Source organism: Anomaloglossus baeobatrachus, chromosome 6 (genome assembly GCF_048569485.1).
Source record: "Anomaloglossus baeobatrachus isolate aAnoBae1 chromosome 6, aAnoBae1.hap1, whole genome shotgun sequence".
NCBI classification, from domain to species: domain Eukaryota; kingdom Metazoa; phylum Chordata; class Amphibia; order Anura; family Aromobatidae; genus Anomaloglossus; species Anomaloglossus baeobatrachus.
In genome coordinates this window covers 77,352,991-77,380,707 of record NC_134358.1, presented here as the reverse complement: position 1 = coordinate 77,380,707, position 27,717 = coordinate 77,352,991, and the positions used below count along the sequence as shown (strand labels likewise).

Here is a 27,717-nt window from a genome sequence, read left to right as displayed (position 1 = left end):
ACCTCCTGGCACATCTTTGAAAGCTGCAGCTGAGCAGAGGTACAAGGGAAGAGAGCTGCGAGACAGCAGATGGATGGACAATGGAAATAACCTGGACACTCTCAGCATTAATAGTAGCTGAGGTCATCACAATGTTACTCCTGCAACACCTCCTGGCACAGCTTTGAAAGCTGCAGCTGGCCATGAGAGGTGTGTGCTGCGTCATGATCATGCTCAGAAGCCTGATACCGAGAGGAAATGGAAGCAGGAGCCCTGCCAGGTGGTGTAGTAGGAGTGACAGTGTGCCCCGCTCCTAATACTCATAATTTCTATGCAATATGTTCAGTGCAAAGTACCAAATCGGCACCAAAACAATTGTGTCACTCAAAGGCACCGTGTAAATGCTGCTTTATTAAACAGTGGCGATCAGAGGCGGCCAGTGGCTGAGAAGACCCCGCACACCACACACTAACGATTGGGAGGCAGGCACAGGCTCACAGCTCCAGGTTTCATCCTTTTATAATGGAGACAGTATTTAAAAAAAAAACAAACAAACCAGATCCCTTACAGGCAAAGCAAAAATGGAATGGATCTGTGACAGAAAAGGATGATCTATTTAAAGGGAATCTGTCACCACCTAATCTGAGAGCAGAATAACGTAGAGACCCTGATTCCAGCAATGTGTCACTGACTGAGCTGCTTAGTGTAGTTTTGATAAAAATCATTGATTAATCAGCAGTAGATTATCATTACAGGACTCCTTGGCACACTGCAGGTAGTCCAGCATATTCATGAGCTCTGTATAACTGCTAGATCTGCAGCAGAGAAAACATAGGTTTTATCAAAACGACAGCAAACAGCTCAGTAAGAGACAGATTGCTGGAATCATGGTCTCTGTCTCTACATTATGCTGCTCTCAGATGGTGAAGCAAAAACCTGGTGACAGATTCCCTGTAAAAACTGGCACTATAGTTTCATATTTTCCTTTGTTCTCATTTGGTTTGTTATGAATCCATTTTACTCGCAATGTCTCTGAGTACCGCATTGATAAAAAAAATGGAATATATATATATATATATATATATATATATATATATATATATATATATATATATATATATTAGCTGTACTACCCGGCTTCGCCCGGGTTAATAACTTGTTAACAAAATAGAATGTATTAACATTCCCGGGATAGAATGTATAAGTAGAATATATTAACGCCCGGGATAGTAACTGTCTCTCTGTTTCTCTCCCATTCTCTGTCTGTCTCCCCCTCTGTATATATCTCTGTCTCTCTCTCTCTCTTTGTCTGTCTGTCTGTCTCTTTCCCTGTCTGTCTCTGACTGTCTCTGTCTCTTTCTCCGTCTGTCTCAATCTCTTTCCCTGTCTGTCTGTTTCCCTGTGTCTGTCTATGTCTCTTTGTCTGTGTCTGTCTCTTAACCTGTCTCTCTCTTTCCCTGTCTGTCTCTTTCCCTGTCAGTCTGTGTCTGTCTCTTTGTGTCTGTCTCTTACCCTGTCTGTGTCTGTCTCTTTCCCTGGCTGCATTGTGACAGGCCAACATTCCATATAAGGGCGTGGCTTCGCATTCTTCTGAAGTTCTGGCTGCACTGTGGCTCCCAGCTCTATTTGCTTTAATGGAGGCAGGTTTTTTGGTGAATAACTGTAAAGAGCGGGGTTAAAATTTCCCCTCAAAACATAGCCTATGACGCTCTCGGGGTCCAGAAGTGTGAGTGTGCAAAATTTTGTGGCTGTAGCTGCGACGGTGCGGATGCCAATCCCAGACACGCACACACATTCATTCAGCTTTATATCTTATATATAAAGGTGTGTGTGTCCGTGTCCGTGTCCGTGTCCGGGATTGGCATCTGCACCGTCACAGCTACAGCCACAAAATTTTGCACACTCACACTTCTGGACCCCGAGAGCGTCATAGGCTATGTTTTGAGGGGAAATTTTAACCCCGCTCTTTACAGTTATTCACCAAAAAACCTGCCTCCATTAAAGCGAATGGAGCTGGGAGCCACAGTGCAGCCAGAACTTCAGAAGAATGCGCAGCCACGCCCTTATATGGAATATTGGCGTGTCACAATGCAGCCAGGGAAAGAGACATAGACAGACAGGGAAAGAGACATAGACAGACAGGGAAAGAGACATAGACAGGCAGGGAAAGAGTCATAGACAGACAGGGAAAGAGATAGATAGACAGACAGAGAGGGAGACAGACAGAGAATGGGAGAGAAACAGAGAGACAGTTACTATCCCGGGCAGCGCTGGGTGCTATGTTGTGAGGCGAAATTTTAACCCCGAGCGTTCCAATTTACCAATCAATTTTGCCCCTATCTATATAATGGGGAAAAAGTGAAATGAAAAGTGTTGGGGGCAAATTGACAGCTGCCAGATGTGAACAAGGGGGACTTAAAGAATGAGAGCGATGGCGACAAAGAGTATATACCGTACAGCTGCTAAGGTGGGGCCCCGACATGGGATTCTCACCACACTCGGGGATATGAACACACACACAAAATGCGCCACACACTACCACGTGCTTGAACACATATACCACCCTCAGCACACATCTCACCACACATACACCAACCTCACCACATAATCGCCCTAAACACACACAAGTCTGGTATTATCCTTCAAAAATAAAAATCTGATTAATAAGCAGCCAAACTACAAGAACAACAAATGTACCACATAGGAAATACGGCAGCTGTCAGTCACATGACCTGTCTATATGTGTATGTGTGAGCTTATATATACTGTCAGGGGGAGGGCTTTCTGTTGCCTGGAGATTTATCAGGCTGCCAATAGCAACCAATCACAGCTTAGCTTCTATTTTGCTACAGTTAATTAATCTGAGCTCTGATTGGTTAATATAGGCAACAATTTAATAATTACATTTCTATCTATTTGTTTTGTGGTTTTTGTGTGCAGAATACATTTTTGTTAATACATTCTATTTTGTTAACAGCAGTTATTAACCCGGGCGAAGCCGGGCAGTACAGCTAGTATTAGATAAACATGAATCACTTGTTATGTTTTTTGGGATTTTTTTTTTATTATTATTTTTATTTTACCAGACAAAAAAGTTGTGCACACTGTGGCCCGTATTCATCACTTGCAGATTTTTTAAAGTCCAGATTTTTTAAGGTCTTATCCCTTATTTGTCTTTTTATATTAGTTGCTTTTTCTCCCTTCTTTGAACTGGTTTGGGGACTATTGCCACCGAAAGTCAAAAAATTGGCACCAAAAAATGGCATACTCAGAAATACACCAGGGGGACTGGAGCTGTGCCAGAATTTGCGTCTTTTTAAAAAGTTGCAATTGATGAATCGGGCAAAAATATCTTGAATTTCTAGTTTCCTTCCAAACTACGGAAAACAAAACAAAAAATAATTGGCGGAAACATATGAAATAACCTTAAAAAGGCACAAATAGAATAATGAATTTAGATGTAAAACAAAAAGGAGCAAAACACAGAAAACCTGATAGAAAACCAGCGTAAAGGCAATTAGTGATGGGCAAACCCATAAACTGTAAGGTTCGGGGCCTGTACCGGACACCTTGTGTCCATGCACAAACCTCAAACACAAACTTCTCAGGGAAATCCATGTTACTATTCAGATTCCAATGCCTTATACTTATTGAATTTCTGCGCCACTCACACTGCGTCCAAGTACTGGTCCCCATTACTAACCTTGGGCTTGATGATAGCTGTGATTTTTTTTTTTTTTTTTTTTTTTTTTTTTTTACAAATTGCAGCTGTCATTAACCCCTTATATTACCCCGATTGCCACCGCACCAAGGCAATCGGAAAGAGCCAGGTAAGCGCCAAGAATGGCGTATCTAATTGATGCAACAATTCTGGGCGGCTGCAGGTTGCTATTTTTAGGCTGGGGGGCCAATAACCACGGGCCTTCCTAGCCTGAGAATACCAGCCCCCAGCTGTCAACTGTATCTTGGCTGGGTATCAAAATTGAGGGGACTGCACGCAGTTTTTTTAAATTTTTTTATTTAAATAAGTTTTAAATAAAGCTGCTTGGGGTCCCTCGTATTTTGATACACAGCCAAGATAATGCACATAGCTAAGGGCTGCAGTGTCCAGCTGTCTGCTTTTTCTGCGCTGGGTATCCCAATACGGGGGACCCTACACCGTTCTTCTCAGTGATATATTTTTACTCTCCACTTCGGGACACAGACAGCTAGTGTGAGGGCAACCAATCACAGAATACGGCAGTCTGACTGCACGCTATCACAGAGGGTGGGCTGGGGAAACAGTGAATATTCATGAGATTAATGAGTGGACCTGGAAGCGGTGTGACAACCTCGCAGAAACTCGATAAGTGCAATTGTCTTGCTTTAATCCCCGTGTTGCTTCCTTATGCAGCCCACTAGCCCTTATTAACACCATTTTACAGCACAAGTTTGGGTCCGCATAGACTTACATGGGGTTCTCTAGCAAAGATGAATTGGGACCTAAGTTGTTGTTTTTTGTTCCTGGCAAAAAATAGATTACAGCTGGAAAGTAGGCAAAAAGACATTTTTGACTGATGGACATGCATTTGTATATCTCCAAGCTTTGAGATTCATCTTGTCCTTCACCATTGTGATCTATATGAGTTATGTTTTATAAGGAATTATTTACTTTCAGATCTAAAAATCCAGCAGCGATCACAGCGGTGGATGATGAAAACGTTGATGATTTGATTGAAGATATTCTTGACGTTCGCTTCTATGAAGAAAACAAGGTACGGTCTTTGTGGTGCACACTCCAGCAGCACTGGTTAGTGATTGGCTGCAGCGGTCACATGTTCAACATGATGTCAAAGCTGCAGCAGGTAAACAAAGGACGTCAGGGAACACCAAGGCAGGTAACAGATAAGTAATTCGTTTTTTCTGGGGGGGGGGGGGTTGGAATCCCCCCCCCCTTCCCTGATTGATCCTTGACAGCTCCTTTTTAGAGGGGTTTTCCTAAAATCACAAGTTATTACTAAATGCTGGGGTTTACCAGCTGAGACCCCCAGTGAGCTAGAGAATAAACATTTGCAGACCACACCATTAATAGTGCAGAGGTGTGCATTTTTCTACAAAGCCTCCTCACGTCGGTGGGACCCACACCACTTTCAGTGGGATCAGATGACTAACATATGTTTGGGGGACTCCTGCTTGTGACGGGGTATGCGACAGAGCAGACAGGGACACCAGGACGATGAACAATCCAACAAGTTTTATTGAGGCAGGGAGCATAGAACATCCAATATCAATATTGTTCTTTGGAGTCCACAATGAGTCCTCAAAGTTCCGGGGCGCCACCCGGCAATCCAACGCCAGAGAACACGTAGAAGTAATCCTTGGAAGACGTCAATGGACCCAACCGATGAGGGACACAACCCAATCCCACGTGACAGCTTCCATAAATCCACACACGGGGGCCAGGGTCTTGCCTCGGCAAAGATCCCAGCTGCTTGAAGCTCAGCACACACTCAACTCAACTAACTGATCCACCAAGAGTGTGTTCTCCAGTGTCCGTGGATCCCCCTGGAGGGAAAGGGTCACATCCACTTTTGAGTATGTGGCTATCTATGGAGAAGTCTCCAGAAGCTCATGGCTCCATTGTCTCCGACAGGCCTGTATATTGGAGTCACCCCCAGCTGAGAAGACCAAAAACATCAAAGCAACCTACATGTCCATGGCATAGAGTACATGAATACAGGCCGGGGGAGGACAGCGCCATGCTGCCTGCCCGACTAAGCACATGTTGGGCAAAAAATGGACTGGTCCTGTTGAAGTTCAATGGGAGTTGACCTCCTAACTTCATATTCATGTGTTGTCTGATAACAGATGTTGTAAAAAGGGTTAATTTGATTTCTCTGGCTGTCCCCTCAGCTGATCTTACCAGGTCCACAAGTCACCCCTGCTTTATTCTTTGTATGTATTTCTTCCTTTTTTCAAGCTTCCTTCTGCTTACTATCTATTTTTTTTTTTCTTTTTAGAGCCAAAATATAAAGTCCCCAAGAGAACAATCATGCAAAGCATCCAGACAACAGCCCAATAAAAAGTAAGTGAACCCACTGTTCCTGTAGAGCAGAGGGTGGTAATCTGATGTAGGACACATTACTCACCCGGTGATCTCCGGTGCTGTCTCATGAGCTCTGGTTCTCTTAAGCGGTCTCATGGTGTGGAGCCAATCCCTGGCCACATCTCCCTTTTCCTCTCTCTCTGTCTCTCAATTGATATGTAAATCAGGCTGAAGAGCTATTTGTAGATCTAAAGCCTCCGTCACTCCAGGTCTATTCTCAGCGCTGCCTCCTCCTACTTGACTGATGGCCTCTGTACTGTGATACTTCAGGCAAAGGAGCCTTCAAGTCCCAGCTAGTCTTGTCCTTGAGAAACCAAGGATTTCTCCATAAAGTTTATGTACACCTATGACCTGGGAAATAAAAAGATTTTTCCATGTAAGTGGTCACCTTTTAATTACGGTAAATAGAATTCGAATTACAATACTACAATCCTTTTATCTGCCCTGCTCAGGGCAGATCAAAGTGCGCCTGCGCAGGACCCCAGTGTCTGCTCGTGTGCATGACGTAGGACGCATCATGCACCCCGGCTTCAGAAGCAGGAGGACAAAGATGGCCGAAAGAGGAGGCGCCGGTACCGGACAACGGAGAGATCCATCCAACCAGTCTGCACCGCACCGACCGTTAGGGGAGTATTATAAAGTGATTTTTAGGTTCTACGCCGGCCTGGGCTCTTATACAGAATCCTAACATGCTGTATATAAGAGCTCATCAGTGGTGGCCACAGCTTATAGTCACCAAATCTGGTGACAGGTTCCCTTTATGGGATGAGGATACAGCTCTGTTCACACCTGCATCGAGGGTTTAGGAGGAGCCTCGTCCATTGCAGGAAGGCTGCATTACAGCTTGGGGTAATTTGGGAGAGGTGCTGATCCTTTTCATTCACACTGGAGCATAATAGCAGATGAATGTTGCGGTTACAGGTGCTGTCCGGTTTACCTCGGGGGAAGTCTGGTTCCTTTTGGCCTTGGGACAAGTGTATCTGAACGGTAATTATCTCGTCCTGTTTCTCCCATACTACAAGCTGCATATGGTCACTGCTGATATAACAAAGGTACCTATATCCCCTCTGTCCTGTGACGGCCGACTCCTCATATCTAATATATAAAGCTGAGTGTGTGTGTGTGTGTGTGTGTGTGTGTGTGTCTGGGATTGGCATCTGCACCGTCGCAGCTACAGCCACACATTTTTGCACACTCACACATCTGGACCCCGAGAGCGTCATAGGCTATGTTTTGAGGGGAAATTTTAACCCCGCGCTTTACAGTTATTTGCCAAAAAACCTGCCTCCATTAAAGCGAATGGAGCTGGGAGCCACAGTGTAGCCAGAACTTCAGAAGAATGCGCAGCCACGCCCTTATATGGAATGTTGGCATGTCACAATGCAGCCAGGGAAAGAGACAGACAGGGAAAGAGGCAGACACAGACAGGGTAAGAAGCAGACATAGACAGGGTAAGAGACAGACACAAAGAGACAGACTGACAGGGAAAGAGACAGACACAGACAAAGAGACAGACACAGGGAAACAGACAGACAGGGAAAGAGACAGACAGGGTAAGAGACAGACAAAGAGACAGACACAGGGAAAGAGAGACAGGGAAAGAGTGGGAAAAAGACAGACAGGGAAAGAGACAGACAGGAAAAGTGACAGAGATAGACAGGGAAAGAGATTGAGACAGACGGACAGAGAGACAGACGGACAGAGAGACAGACGGACAGAGAGACAGACGGACAGAGAGACAGACGGACAGAGAGACAGACGGACAGAGGTAGAGAGACAGAGAGATATATACAGAGGGGGAGACAGACAGAGAATGGGAGAGAAACAGACAGTTACTATCCCGGGCGTTAATACATTCTATTTATACATTCTATCCCGGGAATGTTAATACATTCTATTTTGTTAACAACAGTTATTAACCCGGGCGAAGCCGGGTAGTACAGCTAGTATTATATAGATTAGATATAACATAATACTAGATTGTTATAGCAGTTTTGCAGCTAATCATTGGAGTTTCTGGAGATGGAGCAGCTGCAATGCAATCACTGCTTGGTTCCCTCACCGGTCTGCGCACTTCTAGCTGTATGGACATATGACCGTTGGCGTCCTTCACTGGCCGCAGCACTAACCAATGCAAGAGATGTCCTATGAGTCAAAAAGTATGTTCAGACGTGTGACCTCTGCAGCCAATCACGTTCATCACTGCAGCTAGTGATTTGGCTGTAGCGGTCACATGCCTTTTATATGGAAAAGAAAGCACAGAGACCGGTTGGTGACCTGAGGAGCACTAAGGCGCAAGAGGGCACCTGTACATGAGCATACATTTTTTTGTGTGTGTGTATTTTACGCTATGTGGGTTTGTTGTTTTAGATTTTTTGGGGATTTTCTTTCATTAAATAGTGGTGGGAAAAACCTTTTTATTGATTTTTTAAAAAAAGGACTCGCCTTTAGAGCGCCATCATCTATATTCTCTATCCGTATGTCTTTAGCTTGTGGGAGGAAACTGGAGAACCCAGAGGAAACCCAAACAAACGCAGGGAGAACCTACAAACTCCTGTCAGATGTTGTCCTTCTTGGGATTTAAATCCAGGACCCCAGCGCTGCAAAGCAACAGTGCCAACCACTGAGCCACCATGCTGCCCTATATATATAGTACAGTGCTAATCACTGAGCCACCATGCTGCCCTATATATAGTACAGTGCTAATCACTGAGCCACCATGCTGCCCTATATATAGTACAGTGCTAATTACTGAGCCACAATGCTGCCCTATATATAGTACAGTGGTAACCACTGAGCCGGCGTGCTGACCTCATGGCTGCGCAGAGGTGCAGTACACGGCTTCCCCAGTATTTCAGTTTATATATCAATCTTTCTCATCAAAAATTTGGCACATACTCTGTCAGAAAATATGGGGCACCAAACACCATCAACACTGATCAATATATTATTATACATATCTCTTACCTCTCATACTGATGGTTCTGATCATTCCCCCCCAAAACATTTACACTAGTGGTATGTGATCTGCTGCTTCTGCACGTTACAGATTTTCTGTAGAATTGTGAAATGAACAGTAGGTGGCGCCATCAGTACGTCAGAACCTGTGGGCCGAGCGGCTGTATACAGAGCGGGGACAGAAAGGGGAAGATGCTGGGGGCTCACAATGCACAGCAAACAGTGGAGCAAGGCTGAAGGGACCGTGATAACGGCCCAATCCCGAAGAATGGAAATAAAAACTACCCATACCCAAGAGACTCTGATATCACTTGACCATGGACTAATGCTTAACAATCAGATCCATCTATTAAAATGTATAAATTAATTGTACATGTATTATAGGCAGGGAACATCACCCCCTTCCCCGCTGCGGGTAATTTTTCATTTTTGTACTTTTGTTTTCTCTTTCCCTTTTTCAAGAAGACAGAACTTTTTTTTTAGTTTTCCTTCCACATAGCTGTGTGTGATGGCTTCATTTCTTTGCAGGCCTAGTTATAGTTTTAAATGCCGCTATTCATTTTACCATACAATATACTGAAAACGAGGAAAAAAAATTGCAAGTGAAATGTCAAAAAGTACCAAGATTCTACTGTTGTTTTTATTAAAAAAAATGTATATATATATATATATATATATATAAGTATTCGGCCAAGAGGCCCGTGATAACTCTGGATGAACTGCAGAGATCTACAGCTGAGGTGTGAGAGTCTGTCTATAGGACAACAATCAGTCATACACTGCACAAATCTGGCCTTTATGGAAGAGTGGCAAGAAGAAAGCCATTTCTCAAAGATATCCATAAAAAGTGTTGTTTAAAGTTTCCCCCAAGCCACCTGGGAGACACCAAACATGTGGAAGAAGGTGCTCTGGTCAGATGAAACTAAAATCTAACTATTTGGTCCCAATGCCAAACGGTATGTTTGGCGTAAAAGCAACACAGCTCATCCCCACTGTCAAACATGGTGGTGACAGCATCATGGTTTGGGCCTGCTTTGCTTCAGCAGGGACAGGGAAGATGGTTAAAATTGATGAGAAGATGGATGGAGCCAAATACAGGAGCATTCTTGAAGAAAACCTGTTGGAGTCTGCAAAAGACCTGAGACTGGGACGGAGATTTGTCTTCCAAGAAGACAATGATCCAAAACATAAAGCAAAATCTACAATGGAATGGTTCACAAATAAACGTATCCAGGTGTTATAACGGCCAAGTCACAGTCCAGACCTGAATCCAATCGAGAATCTGTGGAAAGAGCTGAAAACCGCTGTTCACAAACGCTCTCCATCCACCCTCACTCAGCTCCAGCTGTTTACAAAGGAAGAATGGGCGAGAATTTCAGTCTCTCAATGTGCAAAACTGATAGACACATACCCCATACTGCAGCTGTAATCGCAGCAAAAGGTGGCGCTAGAAAGTATTAACTTAAAGGGGATGAATAATATTGCACGCCACAATTTTCAGTTTATTATTTTTTATAAAAGTTTAAAATAAGCAATAAATTTCGTTCACCTTCACAATTGTGTCCCACTTGTTGATTCTTCACATGTGGGAGAAGGTTGAAAAATTCAAAGGGGCGGAATACTTTCACAAGGCACTGTAAATTGGGGAAGATCCTGACTACTGACTTATGCCCCCCACACACTTCAGGTAGTTGTCAGCTGAACATTCTTTGGCTGGCAGTCATCTCTCCCGACTCACCCATACTTGGGAGCCATCACTCTGTAGAGCGCGCCTGTGTTTTTTATGAGAGCCGCTGTCAGACATCTCTGAAAGTGTCTGAACTGTTAGAGAACAAAATGATCGGCAGTCCGAAATCGGGAAATTAGAGATGTTGGATTCTTATCTCCCCTGACTTCATTTGTCAGGGGTCCCCATACACATGGGGCTGTTGGCTCAACTCATCGATATTGGTGAGTTTGACTAACCATAGTACAATGTGTATATACTTTCATAGACCTTAGGTAAGTTGTCTGAACCCACCCATTTTGCAAGATACATCGACTATCTTATGTGTATGGAGGCCTCATGGCTTCGCCCAGGAGATGATGGCTGGGGAGGGAAGGATCCAGGCTGTTTCATTTCCACTGTGAACATTTTGTTCTTGGGATATAAGCAGCTACCAGATGACCCTGAGAGCAGCTCTCCCATAGAGAACACAGGAATCTGGCTGAGTGTTCCTGTATATGAGATATGCAAATTACCCCTTCAAAGAGGGAAAGGACTTGTGCTCTAGTGTCATCTATTGGAACCAGCAATCCTAAAAGTCAATATCGACCCCTTAATGAGCTTTGCCACATGACTAAAGCTGACACATAGCGACAACGACGTCGCTGTTATGTCACCATTTTCTGTGACGTAACAGCGACCTTGTAAGTCGCTGTTATGATCGCTGCTTAGCTGTCAAACACAGCGACGCAGCAGCGATCATAACGTCGCTACATGTGCAGAGAGCAACTTAGCGCTGGCTCCTTGCTCTCCTAGCTACAGTACACATCGGGTTAATTAACCCGATGTGTACTGCAGCTACATGTCACAGTGCAGAGAGCAGGGAGCCGCGCACACTGCTTAGCGCTGGCTCCTTGCTCTCCTAGCTACAGTACACATAGGGTTAATTACCAGATGTGTACTGCAGCTACATGTGCACAGAGCAGGGAGCCGGCACTGGCAGCAAGAGCGGCGGAGGCTGGTAACGAAGGTAAATATCGGGTAACCAGGGAAAGGTCTTCCCTTGGTTACCCGATGTTTACAGTGGTTACAGCTTACCGCAGCTGCCAGACACCGGCTCCTGCTGCCTGCTCGCTTCATTTCGTCGCTCTCTCACTGTCACACACAGCAATGTGCGCTTCACAGTGGGAGAGCGACGACGAAAAAATGCAGCAGGACATTCAGCAACGAGCAACAACCTCACAGCAGGGGCCAGCTCGTTGCTGGATGTCACACACAGCGACAGCGACGTCGTTGTCGTCGTCGCTGTGTGTGACACCACCTTTAGGATAAAAGCCAAACCAGAATCTCTATCTGCAGACACAGTGCTTCGGGGGTGTTCCCCCTCCTCAGTGCAAAGCAAGAGATCTGCTTTGGCTGGGTGAGAGTCCTCTGACTGGGGTCACAGGTGTAACGTCTCTCCTTGTGAAGAGTGACATGTCTGACATGCCAGTGTAAGACTTATAGGCTATGTAATTATCCTTTGGGAAATTAAACCCACAGAGACTGGGGATCTACAATATACCACAAAAGTGATTACACCCCTCACATTTTTGTAAATATTTTATGTTTTCATGGGACAACACTAAAGATCTGACACTTTGATACAATAAAGAAGAAAAGGGGGAAAAACCAACTAAAGTCTATGCTGATCTCTAATAAAAACATTTGTTTATTCGGGACCAAATAATTGGTGAAAGGAAGATGGGGGTACATACAAAAAGAGGGAACACACATTCCATATAGTGTGTGTGTGTATGTATATATCATTACACATGATAAAGAACTGCATACAGAGACATATAGTCAAAGATAGCACGATAGTACTACTGAATAAGGAATCATGGAGTACAAGAACATGCAGGGAATCATCTCAAGCGAGGGAGAAACTATATCATCAAATGGAGGAACATGTTACCTATAAATAAATACAGCATGCTTCCAGGGCAATGACATACACCCCAACGCATGTTTTGGCACACAACCTTTGTCAGGGTCTATGATGCTAGTGTATGCGACTTGTCCTTGAAGTAGATCAGTCCTCATGCATATGATTATATTGTCATTACAAATTGCTGATTTTGTAGATTGCTATGCATTTTTTTTGTCAATGAGCACACTTTGATACTATATAAAGTAGAAGAAGAAGCAGAGAGTTTACAATATAAGTGTGTGTGTGTGTGTGTGTGTAAAATATATATAATATATATAATATATAATATATATATATATATATATATATAAAAAAAATTACCTTCTCACCCCCTGTGGGTGGTTATTTGTCCTTCCTCATTCTCGGGTCCTCTACCAGAGGCCTGGGAGTTTGAGGGTTCTGCGCAGGATCTTAGTTGTTTCCAGCACTGCGCTTTTCTGGATAGAGCTCAGATGTTGCTCCTGGAATCTGTTGCAGCCATTTTTCCAACTTAGGGGTCACTGCTCCAAGTGCTCCTATCACCACTGGAATCACTGTTACCTTCACCTTCCACATCTTCTCCAGTTGTTCTTTAAGTCCCTGGTATTTCTCCAGCTTCTCATATTCCTTCTTTCTGATGTTACTGTCATTAGGCACTGCCACATCTATTATCATTGCTGTCTTCTGACCCTTGTCTACTATCACGATATCTGGTTGGTTAGCTACCACTTGCTTATCCGTATGGATCTTGAAGTCCCACAGGATTTTAGCCCTTTCATTCTCCACCACTTTTTCTAGGGTCTCCCACCTGGACGTAGGGGGACTTAGCCCATACACTGTACAGATATTCCTGTATACAATTCCCGCTACTTGGTTGTGGCGTTCGGTGTACGCTGTTCCTGCTTGCATTTTGCATCCTGCCACTATATGTTGGATTGTTTCCGTGCTTTCTTTACATAGTCTACACCTTGGGTCTTGTCTTGTGTGGTAGATGCCTGCTTCTATGGATCTGGTACTTAGCGCCTGCTCTTGTGCTGCTACTAGTGCCTCTGTATGTCCTGGAGTCCAGCTTTCTCCAGCCATTGGTAGGATTTCATCATGTCAGCCACCGCCATTATCTGTCTATGGTACATCCCATGCAGCGGCTTGTCTTGCCATGGCACTTCATGTTCTTGTACTTCCTTCTCGGACTGTTGTTGTTGCTGTCTTAGGCTCTCCTTCAGCATTTCATCTTTTGGTGCCATTTTTCTGATGTATTCCTGGATACTTTTTGTTTCATCCATGATGGTGGCTTGGACACCTATCAAGCCTCGACCACCCTCCTTTCTGTAGGTATACAATCTTTGGGTGTTTGACTTGGGGTGGAGACCACCATGCATTGTGAGGAGCTTCCGGGTCTTCACATCTGTAGCTTCCATTTCTTCATTTGGCCAGCACACTATGCCAGCAGGGTATCTGATAACTGGCAGAGCGTATGTATTGATGGCGCGGATCTTATTCTTCCCATTGAGCTGGCTCTTTAGGACCTGTCTTACCCTTTGATGGTATTTGGATGTTGCTGCTTTCCTTGCCTCCTCATCGTGGTTACCGTATCCCTGTGGGATGCCAAGGTACTTGTAGCAGGTTTGTACATCTGCTATGTGCCCTGCCGGTAGTTCTACTCCATCAGTCTTTACTACCTTGCCTCTCTTTATGACCAGCCGGCCACACTTCTCCAGTCCGAAGGACATCCCAATGTCTTCGCTGTATATCCTGGTCAGGTGGATGAGTGAACTGATGTCTCGTTCATTTTTCGCATACAGCTTGATGTCATCCATGTAGAGTAGGTGGCTGATGATGCTTCCACTCTTGAACTTGTATCCATAGCCAGACTCTGTTATCTGACTGAGGGGATTCAAGCCTATGCCGAACAGCAATGGGGATAGTGCATCACCTTGGTATATGCCACATTTGATGGATACTTGTGCTAGTTGCCTTGAGTTGACTTCCAGTGTTGTCCTCCATAGCTCCATTGAGTTACTGAGGAAGGTTCTTAATTTCCTATTGACATTGTAGAGAGCCAAGCATTCACAGATCCATGTGTGTGGCATTGAGTCATAGGCTTTCCTATAGTCAATCCAGGCTGTGCTGAGATTAGTCTGTCTGGATCTTGAGTCTTGAGCGACTGCTCTATCCACTGGTGCTTAGAGCCTCTGGTGTTGCTCCCAATGCCTTTCTGAGCTGTATTCATGTACTGATTCATATGGTTCTGTAGCTTGGTGGCTATGATGCCTGATAGGAGTTTCCATGTCGTTGTAAGGCAGGTTATTGGACGATAGGTGGATGGAATTGTTCCTTTACAAGGGTCCTTCATGATCAGCACTGTTCTTCCTTGTGTTAGCCAAGCTGGGTGGTGGCCGGCTTCTAGCAGTTGGTTCATCTGTTTTGCCAGCCGTTCATATACTGCTGTCAATTTATTTAGCCAGTAGGTGTGGATCATGTCTGGGCCAGGTGCTGTCCAGCTCTTCATGTTCTTGACGCGCTCTTGGATGTCTACTTCTGTGATGGTGACTGGTTCTTGTTCTGGGTGGTTATTGTGTTTCATTCTCAGATCTTGCAGCCACTTTGCAGCGGTGTTGTGTGTTTTTTCCTTCTCCCATATGTCCCTCCAGTATTGTTCAGTCTCTGCTATCGGTGGAATATATATATATATATATTAGTGTGTGTGTGTGTATAATGTCCTGTAATCATCCGTTAGAACGGATCCGGTGGGAAGCTGATTTCTGCCGGATCCGTCTTTTTAACATTGGAGTCTATAGCGAACGTATCTGTTAACGGATTGCTATTTATCTTCTATTTGTAACTAATCCGCTAAAAAAAATAAGGGATCCATTACAAATGCAAGTACAACGGATGGCTAAGTATAAATCCGTTAACTGATCTGTTGTCCATACACTTCACGTCTTAAAAACAGATCCAGCCGACATTCGTTATTTAATAATGGACAAAGAAGTTGTGTTTGCTCAATTTTTTGGGCAACGGATCTCTAAAGAATCCATGATAACGGATGACTACAGGACATGTGAACCCAGCCTTATAGTGTAAATTTGGTGTCCTCTAAATAACTCAACACAGTCATTAATGTCTAAACCGCAATATAATTTAGCGGGATCTTCCATGGTGACGTTACATGAAGTCTTCTGGTCATCCTTGTATTGATATGTACACCACTGGCTACACTTTGCTCCTCATTCTCCCTTTTCTCCAGAGCCTGTGACCAGCTGCGGTGCACCTCCTGCGATTTCAACATTGTGACGTTTGATGACTACAAATGGGATGCTTCCTGTGACTACCTCTTCTTCAGGTACATTCACAAGACTCGGTATCCTTCAGCTAAGTGTAAGGTAATAATTATAGACGCATGTGCATTTCTACTCAGAACCTGACAGATGGCACTCAGCACCTTATCGAGAAATGGCCACATTGAGCAACACTACTCTACGCATGGATTCAATAGCCGCACAATTATAACTTCCTATATGTTACACCACTATTATGTTTTGTTAAAATACACAGCATGCATGATTGTGGTAAAAAGAGTGAGAGAAACGACTTCTGCTCCGACTGGTAAGACCGGTTTAGAATTCTGCTTGAATGCAGGAAATGCTCTCTGGTTGTGAAAGTAATAGTGTTTCTGCCGTGGGAATTACAGTGCATATAAAAAGTCTACACACCCCTGTTAAAATGCCGGGTTTTTGTCATGTAAAAAAATCATAACTAAGGATCACTTCAGATGTTTTTCAGCTGATTTGGAGGCATGCTGGGGTCATTGTCTTGCTGAAAGGTGAAATTCCTCTTCAGTTTTTTAACTGAGGCCTGAAGCTTTTGTTGCAAAATTGACTAATATTTGGAAATGTTCATAATACTCTTCACCCTAACTAAGGTTCCAGCTACTGAAAAACAACCTAAAAAATAATGCTGCTTCCACCATGTTTCACTGTGGGTTGTGTGGATGATTTGGGGATGTGCAGTATTGGCTTTACACCAAACATACCTTTTGGAATCATGGCCAAAAAGTTCCACTTTGGTCTTATTAGACCATAAAACTGTTTCACACATGCATTTTGCAGACTTGATGTAAGTTTTGTCAAAACGTAGCCGGGCATGATTCTTTTTCATTGCAAGTAGCAGCTTCTGTCTTTGCACCCTACCTCACAGGCCTTTCAAGGAAGGAGATGTTTTGTCCTCGTTGGGACAAAACTTATAAGTAAGGCCGGTGTCCCACTTGCGATTGCCTCGCGTGTATCTCGTGCGAGTTTCGCTGTTCAACACCCGGCAGGGACTCACACTATGCTCACAGGAGCAGGTCGGTTGCATGCATCTCTATGCAGCTGACCTGCTCCTGTGAGCAGAGTGTGAGGCCGTGACGGGTGATGCACAGTGAAACTTGCGTGAGATACACGCAAGGCAATCGCAAGTGGGACACCGGCCTTACTTATAAGTTTTGTCCCAACGAGGACAAAACATCTCCTTCCTTGAAATGACAACATAACCAGGCGAACCGTGCTTTACGCATCAAAAAGCTGGACACGGCCAACAAGAAAAATGCAAAGAATGGAGGGAATAAAGCAAGTAAAAAGGAAAAGGCAACGAGAGAAGGGAGAGAATAAAAAAAAGGGGGAGGAGGAGGGGTGGAGAGTTACAAGGGGAAAGAGGATATTGGTGGAGATCCCGAACACTTTGAGCCTTTTCCAAACCAGTAGGCGAACCTGGCTCAAGGGGTGATCACCAGAGGACAAAGATGGTTTCATTTTATGACCGTGACCTCCCTGCTAATGTGAACAGTCTGAAGACCATGGGCTGATGATTGGCTGTTCATCGCTTGTGTGTTGTGTGATTGCATCTTATATGTGCACTTAAAAATCATTCTTCAGATTTTTTGCTCTCATCTTGGTTTGGGCTCTGATAAAGCTACTCACTCGTCCACTTGCAGAGGTAGGGATGGGAACCGTTTAACTTGAAAATCCCAGCTGGTTTATTTTCTGACCGCATAAACTGCTCCACAGAAAAAAAAAAGTCTTTTTCCGACATAAGTTCAAACAAAGATTATAAACAGTCCCAGCAGTGGTTTGCCCACTCAGGATCAGGCTTGTTTACCTTAACACAAGTTATCCCACTGGAGGTGTAACCTCCACACACAGACCATGCGTCAAACCAGCAGTCTCTATTTTAATACATGTACCACACCCATGGGTGGAGGTATGTGAGCAGTCAGACCCGCCCATCTCTCCAGCCTTGACGCTCCTTAAGACCTCTCTTATTACTGGTTGTACTTGAGCTTGCACCCAAGATACCATCACCGAGGATAACCACCTCTGTGATACATACCTCTCATTGACTACATGTCCATCTTACAAGGCGTAGACGCAGTAATGGAGGTATAATAAGGAACTGCTGGATATGCAATCCTCTAGTATAACGCACAAGTTCACCTTTGGTCCACCGCTGTGGCTTCAGCTTCTAGTCTGGCAGCTTTTTCTTTTTACGATATATTTACAGACTTCTTATAAAGTGTCATCTTGGTGTCATATTTTTACACCCTGAGGTATGAAGGCTCTGTATCATGATGATGTAAGGACCCAGACATTTTTCCCCTGAGCAGCACATCTTTTTAGAGAGAAGATATAGCTTTTCTGCAGACAGGTAGACATCGGGCCATCCACCATGACAACACCAGACATAAAAATATCCTCTTCTATTCAGGGTTTTATTGCGTCTCCTTATTTTTGTACCTGCCGAGAAAGCTTCAATTAGGCAAAATCAAAGGCAGATTTCTGCCACGGATTTGCTTGTTGAACGGCCGCAGGTCCACACACACCTTAAGGTTCCTTCACATATAGCGAGATTGCTGCTGAATCACAGATTCTGTGACACAACAACGACCTTGCCAGAGATCTCGCTACGTTTGACACATAGCAGCGACCAGGCCCCTGCTGTGAGATCGCTGGTTGTGTCGGAATGGCCTGGACCATTTTTTGATCGTCGAGGTCCTGCTGGGCAGGATGCCTCGGTGTGTTTGACGCCTTACCAACAACCTCGTTGACGACTCAGAGCTCAGACATGTACAGCCGAGATCGTTATACAGGTCGCTACGGTCGTTGTATCGTTGCTGCGTTGCGTCGTTGGGAAGATCTGACTCTGTGACATCTCACCAGGGACCACGTAGCGACTTACCAGCGATCCTTATCAGGTGGTATCGTGGTCGGGATCGCTGGAAAGTCGTTAAATGTGACGGGGGCTTTATCCTCCCACGTAATGTGCACTTGTTGCCTGCGGCCGTATAACTAGCAACGTGGATCTCCCATTGAGTAGACGTGAGTTCCTGTATTCACAGTGCAAGTCAATGTGCAAATGTTTTGGGTTTTTTTTTACATGGGTTTCAGTGCAAAATACATTGTGAAATCCAACTAGGAAAAAGTAAGTTTTATGTTCATGTATTGGACACAAACTCAAAAATTCTGCACCAGCATAGAAAGTAGAGGGAAAAAAAAGCAACCGAGAAGTTTCCGGTGAGGCTTCCAGCAGCGTGTCCCGAGGCCACAGAAATGACATCTGCTTGTCTCTGTCATACATGTGCTCTAAGCAGATGTCACTTCCCTTCTTGGACGCCTCTCCGCAGATTGCAGGCTGCTGTGCCCAGCAGGGGGCAGTATTGAGGAATATAAAAGGCTTCTATAGAATAAATACATGTAGAGTCAGTTTCCCATCCTAGGTTATTATGTCATTGACAGAATATTTACTCTCAGGCTGATCGGTGTCTTGTGACCAGTGAGGTCTCTTACCTTCTCGTGTTGTGTCTTACACTTTTATTTTTTGTGATTAGGTAAATAATCATTTCGGTCTTGGTATCTTACAGGAACAGTATGCCAGAGCTCAGCAAACTACAGACCCGGATGATCCGAAAGAAAGGAGCACGAGCCTACGCCTGCCAGTGCAGCTGGAGGTCCATCCAGCAAGTCACCCACCTCTCCGCAGAGGAGCAGCTGCGGTGGGTTTGTGGCAAGCATTCAGACTGAGGACTGGCCGGACCACGGAGGAGAGATGGAGAGAGCTCATGGTATTGAGCGGTTGTCAACTCAGGACCAGACTCTGGCAGGGCGTACGCTCGATAATGGCTGCAGAGACATTTTTACCTTCACTCTTCATTAACCTGGCAGAAATGTCAGTCGAATAATAGGAGTCCAGCAGTCAGCACAGTAGTGTTCAGCTTATGGTCAGGGGAGCTATCCCACAAAAGGGGTTGCACAAAAATAAATGTGTTGTGTGATGATGCTGCCACTTCTAGTTGTGAGAGACTACAATCCATTTTATCTTATAACTGAATAATGTCATATGGCTCAGCTGGCACTGATGGGCAAGGAAGTTTCACATTTCTACACACCCCTGCAGCTCTTATTGGTGCATAGTTACTTCTTTGTTTGGGATACTATATAAACTGGTCACATGATGTAATAAATCAGGAGTCTCCAGTACACCATATTAGTGTGTGCTGTATTGATTTCTCCAAGCGCTTGTAAAACAAATCTTATTGATTTGGAGTTCCAATGGCAAAGAAGGAGTGTATGTCACTCACATAGTGAAAGGAAAAGCATTCCTAGATCACAAGTTTAACCTCTTTAAAACAATTATGGCATTTTTTTTTGTCTCAGCAGATGAAATCTGTAAAAATATATCTCCTGTGTTTCAATTTTCTTTGGAAGAAGAAACTGCATGATCTGTCTGTATTGATAGGATGTGATTCGACACATTTATAATATGGCAAACATTTTGTCATTATTTTTTTGCATGTCATATTTTTCTGGCAACTAACACCCATGATCTATATACTTGTTCACCTCATATAGGGGAGAAATGGATTATTAGTAGGAAATGTTAATAATATGAGGTTAAAATGATTGTCCACTACTCAGACAATCCCTTTTCAGTTGTTATATTTTCCCTTATAAAATAGTAACCGCCCGTACTCCCCTCCGGTGCTGGCGCCGTTGGCTGTCCCGTGCTCGTGGGACATTGACTGTAGGCATCATGTAATCAGACATGAAGGAGGAAATCAGCAGCAGCTCCCACTTTTTCTGTATGTTTCTGTTATTGTCATTTTGCTTAAAGAAGTGGTTCACTACTCTGCAATAATGGCCACATCCCTGTAAAACTGATAGAGAAGGCTTTTTCTAAATACCTTGCTCAGCCAATTCTGCCTGTGAACGGCGCTATCCCAGTCCGCTCATCCCCATGAAGTGACACCCCCCCCCCCCCCCTTCCCCGGGCTCCGTGACCTCTTGGATCCAGTGATGTTATGTCAACTTCCACTAAACCTGACATCACTGAGGCAGCCCCAGTCTTCCTGAGTAACTGTTCTGTTAGCAGAGTGTCACTGCTAGTCACAGCCCAGTATCGCTCCTACTTGCAGCACTCTGGGCTGTGATGAGCGGTGAAACCCTGCCCACAGCCAGTCATTCAGGAAGACTGGGGCTGGAAGTTGACGTGACATCACTGGATCCCAGAGGTCACAGAGCCGAGGGAGTCATTTCATGGGGATGAGCGGACCGCATTAGCGCAGCTCACAGGCAGAATTGGCTGAACAAGGTTTTTAGAAAAAGACTTCCCTATCAGTTTTAAAGAAATGTGGCCACTGTTGCAGAATAGTGAACCACCCCTTTTAATTTCTTTTTCTTTTCAATTTTTTTTTTTTTTTTGCTATTTGTTTATTTGCTTTATAAATTGCCCTACCATTTTGCTGCTGTAGAGGAAGAAGATACAGACACTGTTAAGGGTAAGAATTGAGTAAACTGAAATACTTTAATTCAGCAATTTCACAGACTCAAATATATAGTTTAGTTGAAGTGGCCTAACACATTTTTCTGAATGCTTTTGTTTCTTACTAACACATTGAAAAAAATAAATAAATAAATATATATATATATATATTTATATATATATAATAGATAGATAGATATATATATACACACATGTAATTCAAAGATGGCTCCTGCATTGTGGACAACGCCTAAGGTGATAAGGAGATTGAACACACGCAAAGTTTGGGACAACCAATCCAGTAGAGACGATGCAAGTTGCTCCACGCCCCGAGCCCGACCTACAATACTTGATTGGACTATAAATTTTGTCTACACCCTTTTCTTATCTAGAACTCTAAAGTTTTCTGAACAATAAACTGAGACTGAATTCTTCGGCGTCTGTCATGGAGACGGTTCATAACTGACTCGTAGTCCGTTATTTCAGTCTTTCACATGTGCACATATTACATTATAATCTGAACACGGCAGTCAGACCTTAAGAGACCCATTGTAGTCTCTTCCTCAACAACACTATCTGCTGCTTCTGACATAGACCTCTCGGCTCTCTGCTCCTGGCCATTTTGGTTGTCAGCCTCAACTCTTATGTATCTTCAGCCTCATTTAGACATCTGTTTTACACGTAAATGTTCTGAGATTTTCACTGATTCAGTGCTCACCTGTTATAGTCTTTGGGGCTGTTCACATTTTCGTCTTTTATCAGTAGGACAGTTGAAGACTACCATGACAAGTCAATGGGGTTCATGGAGCACAGGGATGGAATTAGTGTATAAACCAGTGTGCCCTCCGTGGTCAACATTGCAAAGGCTATGAGAAGCTTTAGAATTTATTCATCCATAGGTGAAAAATACTGATGAACACACGTAACATTTTTTGTATAGGAGGGAAGAACACTGATGTCTGAAATGGGGCCTTAGTTTTAGATATGGTGGCAGTTAGGGGTACTTTGCACGCTGCGACATCGTTAGCCGATGGTAGCGATGCCGAGCGCGATAGTCCCCGCCCCCGTCGCAGCTGCGATATCTTGTGATAGCTGCCATAGCGAACATTATCGCTACGGCAGCTTCACATGCACTTACCTGCCCTGCGACATCGCTCTGGCCGGCGACCCGCCTCCTTCCTAAGGGGGTGGGTCGTGCGGCGTCACAGCGACGTCACACGGCAGGCGGCCAATAGAAGCGGAGGGGCGGAGATGAGCGGGATGTAAACATCCCGCCCACCTCCTTCCTTCCTCATTGCAGCCGGGACGCAGGTAAGGAGATGTTCCTCGCTCCTGCGGCTTCATACACAGCGATGTGTGCTGCCGCAGGAACGAGGAACAACATCGTAACATCGGTCCTTCCGAAATTATGGAAATGACCGACGCTACACCGATCATACGATTTCGACGCTTTTGCGCTCGTTAATCAAAGTAAAAAGGATTCACATACTCCGATGTCGACAGCGACGCCGGATGTGCGTCACTTTCGATTTGACTCCACCGACATCGTACCTGCGATGTCGTAGTGTGCAAAGTACCCCTTAAGGTGATGAGGTCCTACATGTCAGACCATAAAGCTAAAAAGCATCCAAGACTTCATGGAGGGTAGATTATACTGTACTGCAACAGAGTGTGGATGGTACGAAGAGCACATACACAGCAGTCTGCAGATCAGAGCAGGTTAATCTCTTCACGGCCGATAACTAAAGGCTGCTTTACACGGTACGACCGATTGTGCAATTTCACAATCGATCGTACCCGCCCCCGTCCTTTTTGCGTCACGGGCAAATCGCTGCCTGTTTCGCACAAAGTCAGTAACCCCCGTCACACATACTTACCTCTCGTGCGACCACGCTGTGGGCGGCGAACGTCCACTTCCTGGAGTGGGAGGGACGTTCGGCGTCACAGCGAAGTCACACGGCCGCCGGCCAATGGAAGCGGAGGGGCGGAGATGAGCGGGACGTAAACATCCCGCCCACCTCCTTCCTTCACATAGCCGGCCGCGTGACGCAGGTCAGCTGCTGTTCATCGTTCCCGGTGTGTCACACGGAGCGACGTGTGCTACCCCGGAAACGATGAACAACTAAATTAAACGATATTATGGAACCTAGCGAGCAGTACACGACTCACGATTTGTGAGCGATACTGCGCCGCTAGGAGGTGTCACACAGGCCGGCATCGCCAGCGATGCCGGAGGTGCGTCACAAAAACCGTGACCCCGACGATCTATCGCACGATAGATTGTCTGGTGTAAAGCAGCCTTTATATTTACATCATCGGCCGTGTCCCTTCCTTTGATGCGGGCTCACACACTGAGCCTGCATCTTTCCCTGCACTTAACAGGTGATTTAATTAGCCATCAAGTGCCATTAATAGCCGCGGGTGGATTCGAGATCCATCAGCGGGTATTAGCTAGTTAAATCACTGACAGCAGCGTTTAACAACCCCCCCGGTGCCAGGAAAGGTGTCACTGATCCCGCTGTTACAAGATCGAGGGTTGCCAATGGGGTCTCAGCTGCTGACCCCAGAAATGTCCGATCCATCAAAGTATGTTATAATTAATCAGATCGGTACACGGTGTAACAAGAAAAAAATAAATAAATCGTCAGAATTCTGTTTGGTCGCGGCAACATTACCATAAAATACAATAAATGGCAATCAAAACATTGCATCTAACTCACAATAGTATCCATAAAAATGGCAGCGAAGGGAGCAAAAAAATAAGCCGTCATACAGCCCCAGATGCCAAAAAATGAGAACATGAGAGGGCTTGGAAAATGGCAACAAAAGCGCAATTATTGCTGTTTTTGACAAATTTCTGAATATTTTTCACCACTTAAATAAAAAAAAAAAAAAAACTATGTATGTTTAGTATCTATGTACTCAAACTGACCTGATCATTTTTACCATATAATAAACACGGTAAATTAAAAAAAAACAAAAAACCTCAAAACATTGTAAAATTGCACTTTTTTTTTTTGCAATTGCATTGTACATGGAATTTTTTTCCCATTTTTTTCCAGTACAATATGGGGCAGAATGAATGGTAACGTTCAAAAGTACAAATCGTACCATAAAAAAAACAACCCCTCGTATGGCTATAGCGACGTAAAAATAAAAAAAAGTTATGGCTCTTTACAGAAGGAGAGGGAAAAAGTGGATAATTGCATGGGGGTGAAGGGGTTAATCACACAAGCTGTGTACCTCTAGAGATATCACAGGGAACCTCTCATGTAAGATAATGCTATTAACCTGCAGATAAGGGGTTAATTTGGAGGTTGAAAGATGCCCGGCTACTGATTGCAGCAACCAGGAGAAAATTAACTTTTTTCCTTCCAGGAGCCACCGGCTTTAAGGCTGGTTTCAGACGTCCGTGTTTTAGGTACGTGTGACATCCGTTTTTAAAACAGATGCCACACGTACCCATGTTATTATTTGCCGTTAATCACATGGCCGTGTTTTCACACGGACCGTGTGACCTCCCATGACCACGCACACGCGCAGGCATGTCCGTTTTTTCTCCGTCAGCACGGGTGTTACACGGATCGCACACTGATGTGATCCGTGTGACACATAGTGGAGAAAACACGGTTCTTTTTAATAAAAAGATTTTCTATATTTACCTCTCTCCAGCGATGCTGTCTCCGGCTCCTGACCCCCGCTCATTATACTCACTGAATATTCAGTGCCCTGTGGAGCTTGCAGCCGGAGCATCGCGGGGGACTTCAGTGTCGGGGACCACATCACTGGGTGAGTATACAGCATTGTGTGTGTGTGTTCAGTGTATACATGCATGTGCACTATGTGTGTGTACAGTATGTGCTCGGTGTATCCATGTGTGTTTGCTATGTATGTATACATATGTGTGTATGTGCTCAGTGCATACTTGTGTGTGCATGTTTGTGTAGTTAGAACCTGGAAGCTGGAGCATCGCGGGGACAACATCGGGGACTCATCACAGTTCCCAATGAACTCTGATGAACCCGTGAAGCTGTAGCGCGGGTGTTGCGGGGGTCATAAGGATGTCATCAGAGTTCATTGGGAACTCCAATGACCTCCTGGATGCTACTGTGCTTGCAGAATACTCACCTGTCCCTAGCGCTGATCCGGCTTCCAGGTCCTGAGTGCGGGGAATAATCGATGACTATAATGAGCGGCGGTCATGAGCGGGAGGCAGCAGGTAAATATGGAAAATCTTTTTTTCTCTATCGCTTTCATTGGGGGACACAGGACCATGGGTGTATGCTGCTGTGACTAGGAGGCTGACACTAAGTAGACATAAAAAAAGTTAGCTCCTCCCTAGCAGTGTACACCCTGAGCCGGAGGCGGATCTATGCCAGTTTTTTGCTTAGTGTCGTAGGAGGCTGAAGTGGGCCCATATCTCTGTGGGCCAACCTCAGCCTAGGCTATTGCTTTTTTCCGTTTTTTCGTGCTATACGGCGCCGCTCAGCCCTCTCATCTCTTCTAGGTTTTTTGTCTCTTCTGCAGGGTTAAAGTCCCTGCATCAGAGAGAACCCTCGCCTTCTCCTCCCCCACGGGGTACCGTCCCCAGGGTTGTCTGAGGCTCGAGACGCCAGGCCCTATCCCCCTCCGGCCCCATGGTACCACCCCAGGGGCTGATTGGGGACCGACATTGTTAATTTTTTAAGGGCACACACTCCCGGTCGACCCCTATGGTACCGTCCCAAGGGGTACTTCTGGTGGAGGCGACGAGGGATCTCTGTTAACCAGGACCCGATGTCAATCGCAGGCTGCAGCGCAGGAGCGCTCACAGCACCAGGCCTCCCCCAGCGTTCTTCCTCCTACCCTGGGCCCAGGCAATGGATTTCTTCAGGCAGCGCAGGAGCTCTCTGCAGCGTTCCCCAAGCTCCCCAGCGCTTCCCCCTGGTGTCTTCCAAGGGCAGACTGGACTCAACGGCAGCCGCATCATCAGAGGATGGGGCCGTGGATCAGAGCGACGCCGCCAGGACGCAGGTAGGATCTTCTCCAGCAGCGCTGCGCTCCCGGCGGCCGCTCTCTAATTTAGCTCCCGGCTTCGGGCCTACCTCGGGCCGGTGCGCTCCGCCCCCCTGTTTGCGCGCGCGCTTTTCCGGCCACGCCCCCCTCGACTTCTGCCCGGCGACAGCCAGCTCACTGCTGCAGCACGCCCCCTTTTCCTCCCAGCGTCCCCTACCATACAGGACCCAGGGAGAGGATCACAGCTGCAGCGCAGGAGCGCTCAGCAACACAAGGCCTCCCCAGTGTTCACAGGGGATCATGGTTACAGCGCAGGAGCGCTCAGCAGTTCGGCAACTCTCCATGCAAGGCAGGATGGGACCGAGGATCACAGCGACGCCGGCAGAACGCAGGTAAGACCTCTCTGCGCTCAGCGCTGCGCCTCCGGCGGGCCGCTCACTAATCTAGTCCCCCGCTTCGGCCTACCTCAAACCATCCGCGCCCCCCCCCCCGTGTTGCGCGCAGGCCCGTGTTTTCCCAGGCATGACCCCTGCAGGTCCTGCCCGGTCCCAAGCCGGCCAGCCCCCCTACTCCAAAAATAAAAAATGAAGGGCTGCTTTTCTTCTTCAGCAATGCTGCCCCCGCAGGTTCTGAGACCTCTGCGGACCTGGGTGGGACATAGGACCTGGGTGAGTGCTGCTCCTGCTTAGGAACAGACGATAGCTCTTTAACTTTTTTCCCCCTTTTTCTCCTGTCCCCCCCCCCCCCCCCAGCGTCACTAGTGATTTTTTCTAAGCACCTTATAGTTTTTTTAGGCATGCATAGCCTGCTAGGTAAAAGCCTCCCAATCCAGGCTACACCCCCCGCTCGGCTTGCGCCCCACGTCACCGCCAGCACCCGAGCTCCGCTGCGCTCCCTTATCCGGAGGGGTAGACCCTCTATCCCAGTCTGTGGACTCTCTCTCAAGGGCGTCTAGGACCATCTCGCAGGCTTTGCAGTCGCTTCCTACGCCCGGCCATGCTCCCCCGGTCCAGCTGGCTCTGGACAACAGTCGGTCTGATCCAGACCCTACCACTGGAGCGCAGAAGGGGACCTGCTGGGCCTCCTTTCAAGACCTCCCGGAGTTCTCATCACATCCAGGCCCCGAGTGTTCCTCGTCTCCGATACAGGCCGACCCTTTTTTCAGGAGAAGAGTCGGATGCAGCCTCGATGCTGATTCCAGATCAGAGGGCTGATGTCAGAGGTAGGGTGGATAGTCCAGCCAAAGCGGTA

At 45.8% G+C, this 27,717-nt stretch overlaps 1 protein-coding gene across 3 annotated transcripts in view; it reads left to right on the top strand.

Moving 5' to 3' along the window:
- Window positions 1-20,194, top strand: part of CFAP418 (cilia and flagella associated protein 418) — a 22,576-nt gene extending 2,382 nt beyond the window's left edge. The window contains exons 2-6 of one of the 3 annotated variants that reach the window (XM_075316228.1): window positions 4,637-4,733; window positions 5,979-6,043; window positions 6,986-7,051; window positions 15,926-16,061; window positions 19,574-20,194. In XM_075316228.1, the coding sequence (XP_075172343.1) occupies window positions 4,637-4,733; window positions 5,979-6,043; window positions 6,986-7,051; window positions 15,926-16,061; window positions 19,574-19,891 (682 nt within the window). In that variant the 3' untranslated portion in view covers window positions 19,892-20,194. The remainder of the gene's footprint in view (window positions 1-4,636; window positions 4,734-5,978; window positions 6,044-6,985; window positions 7,052-15,925; window positions 16,062-19,573) is intronic. The other 2 variants (XM_075316230.1, XM_075316229.1) reach the window with 2 other exon arrangements.
- Window positions 20,195-27,717: the final 7,523 nt, after the last annotated feature.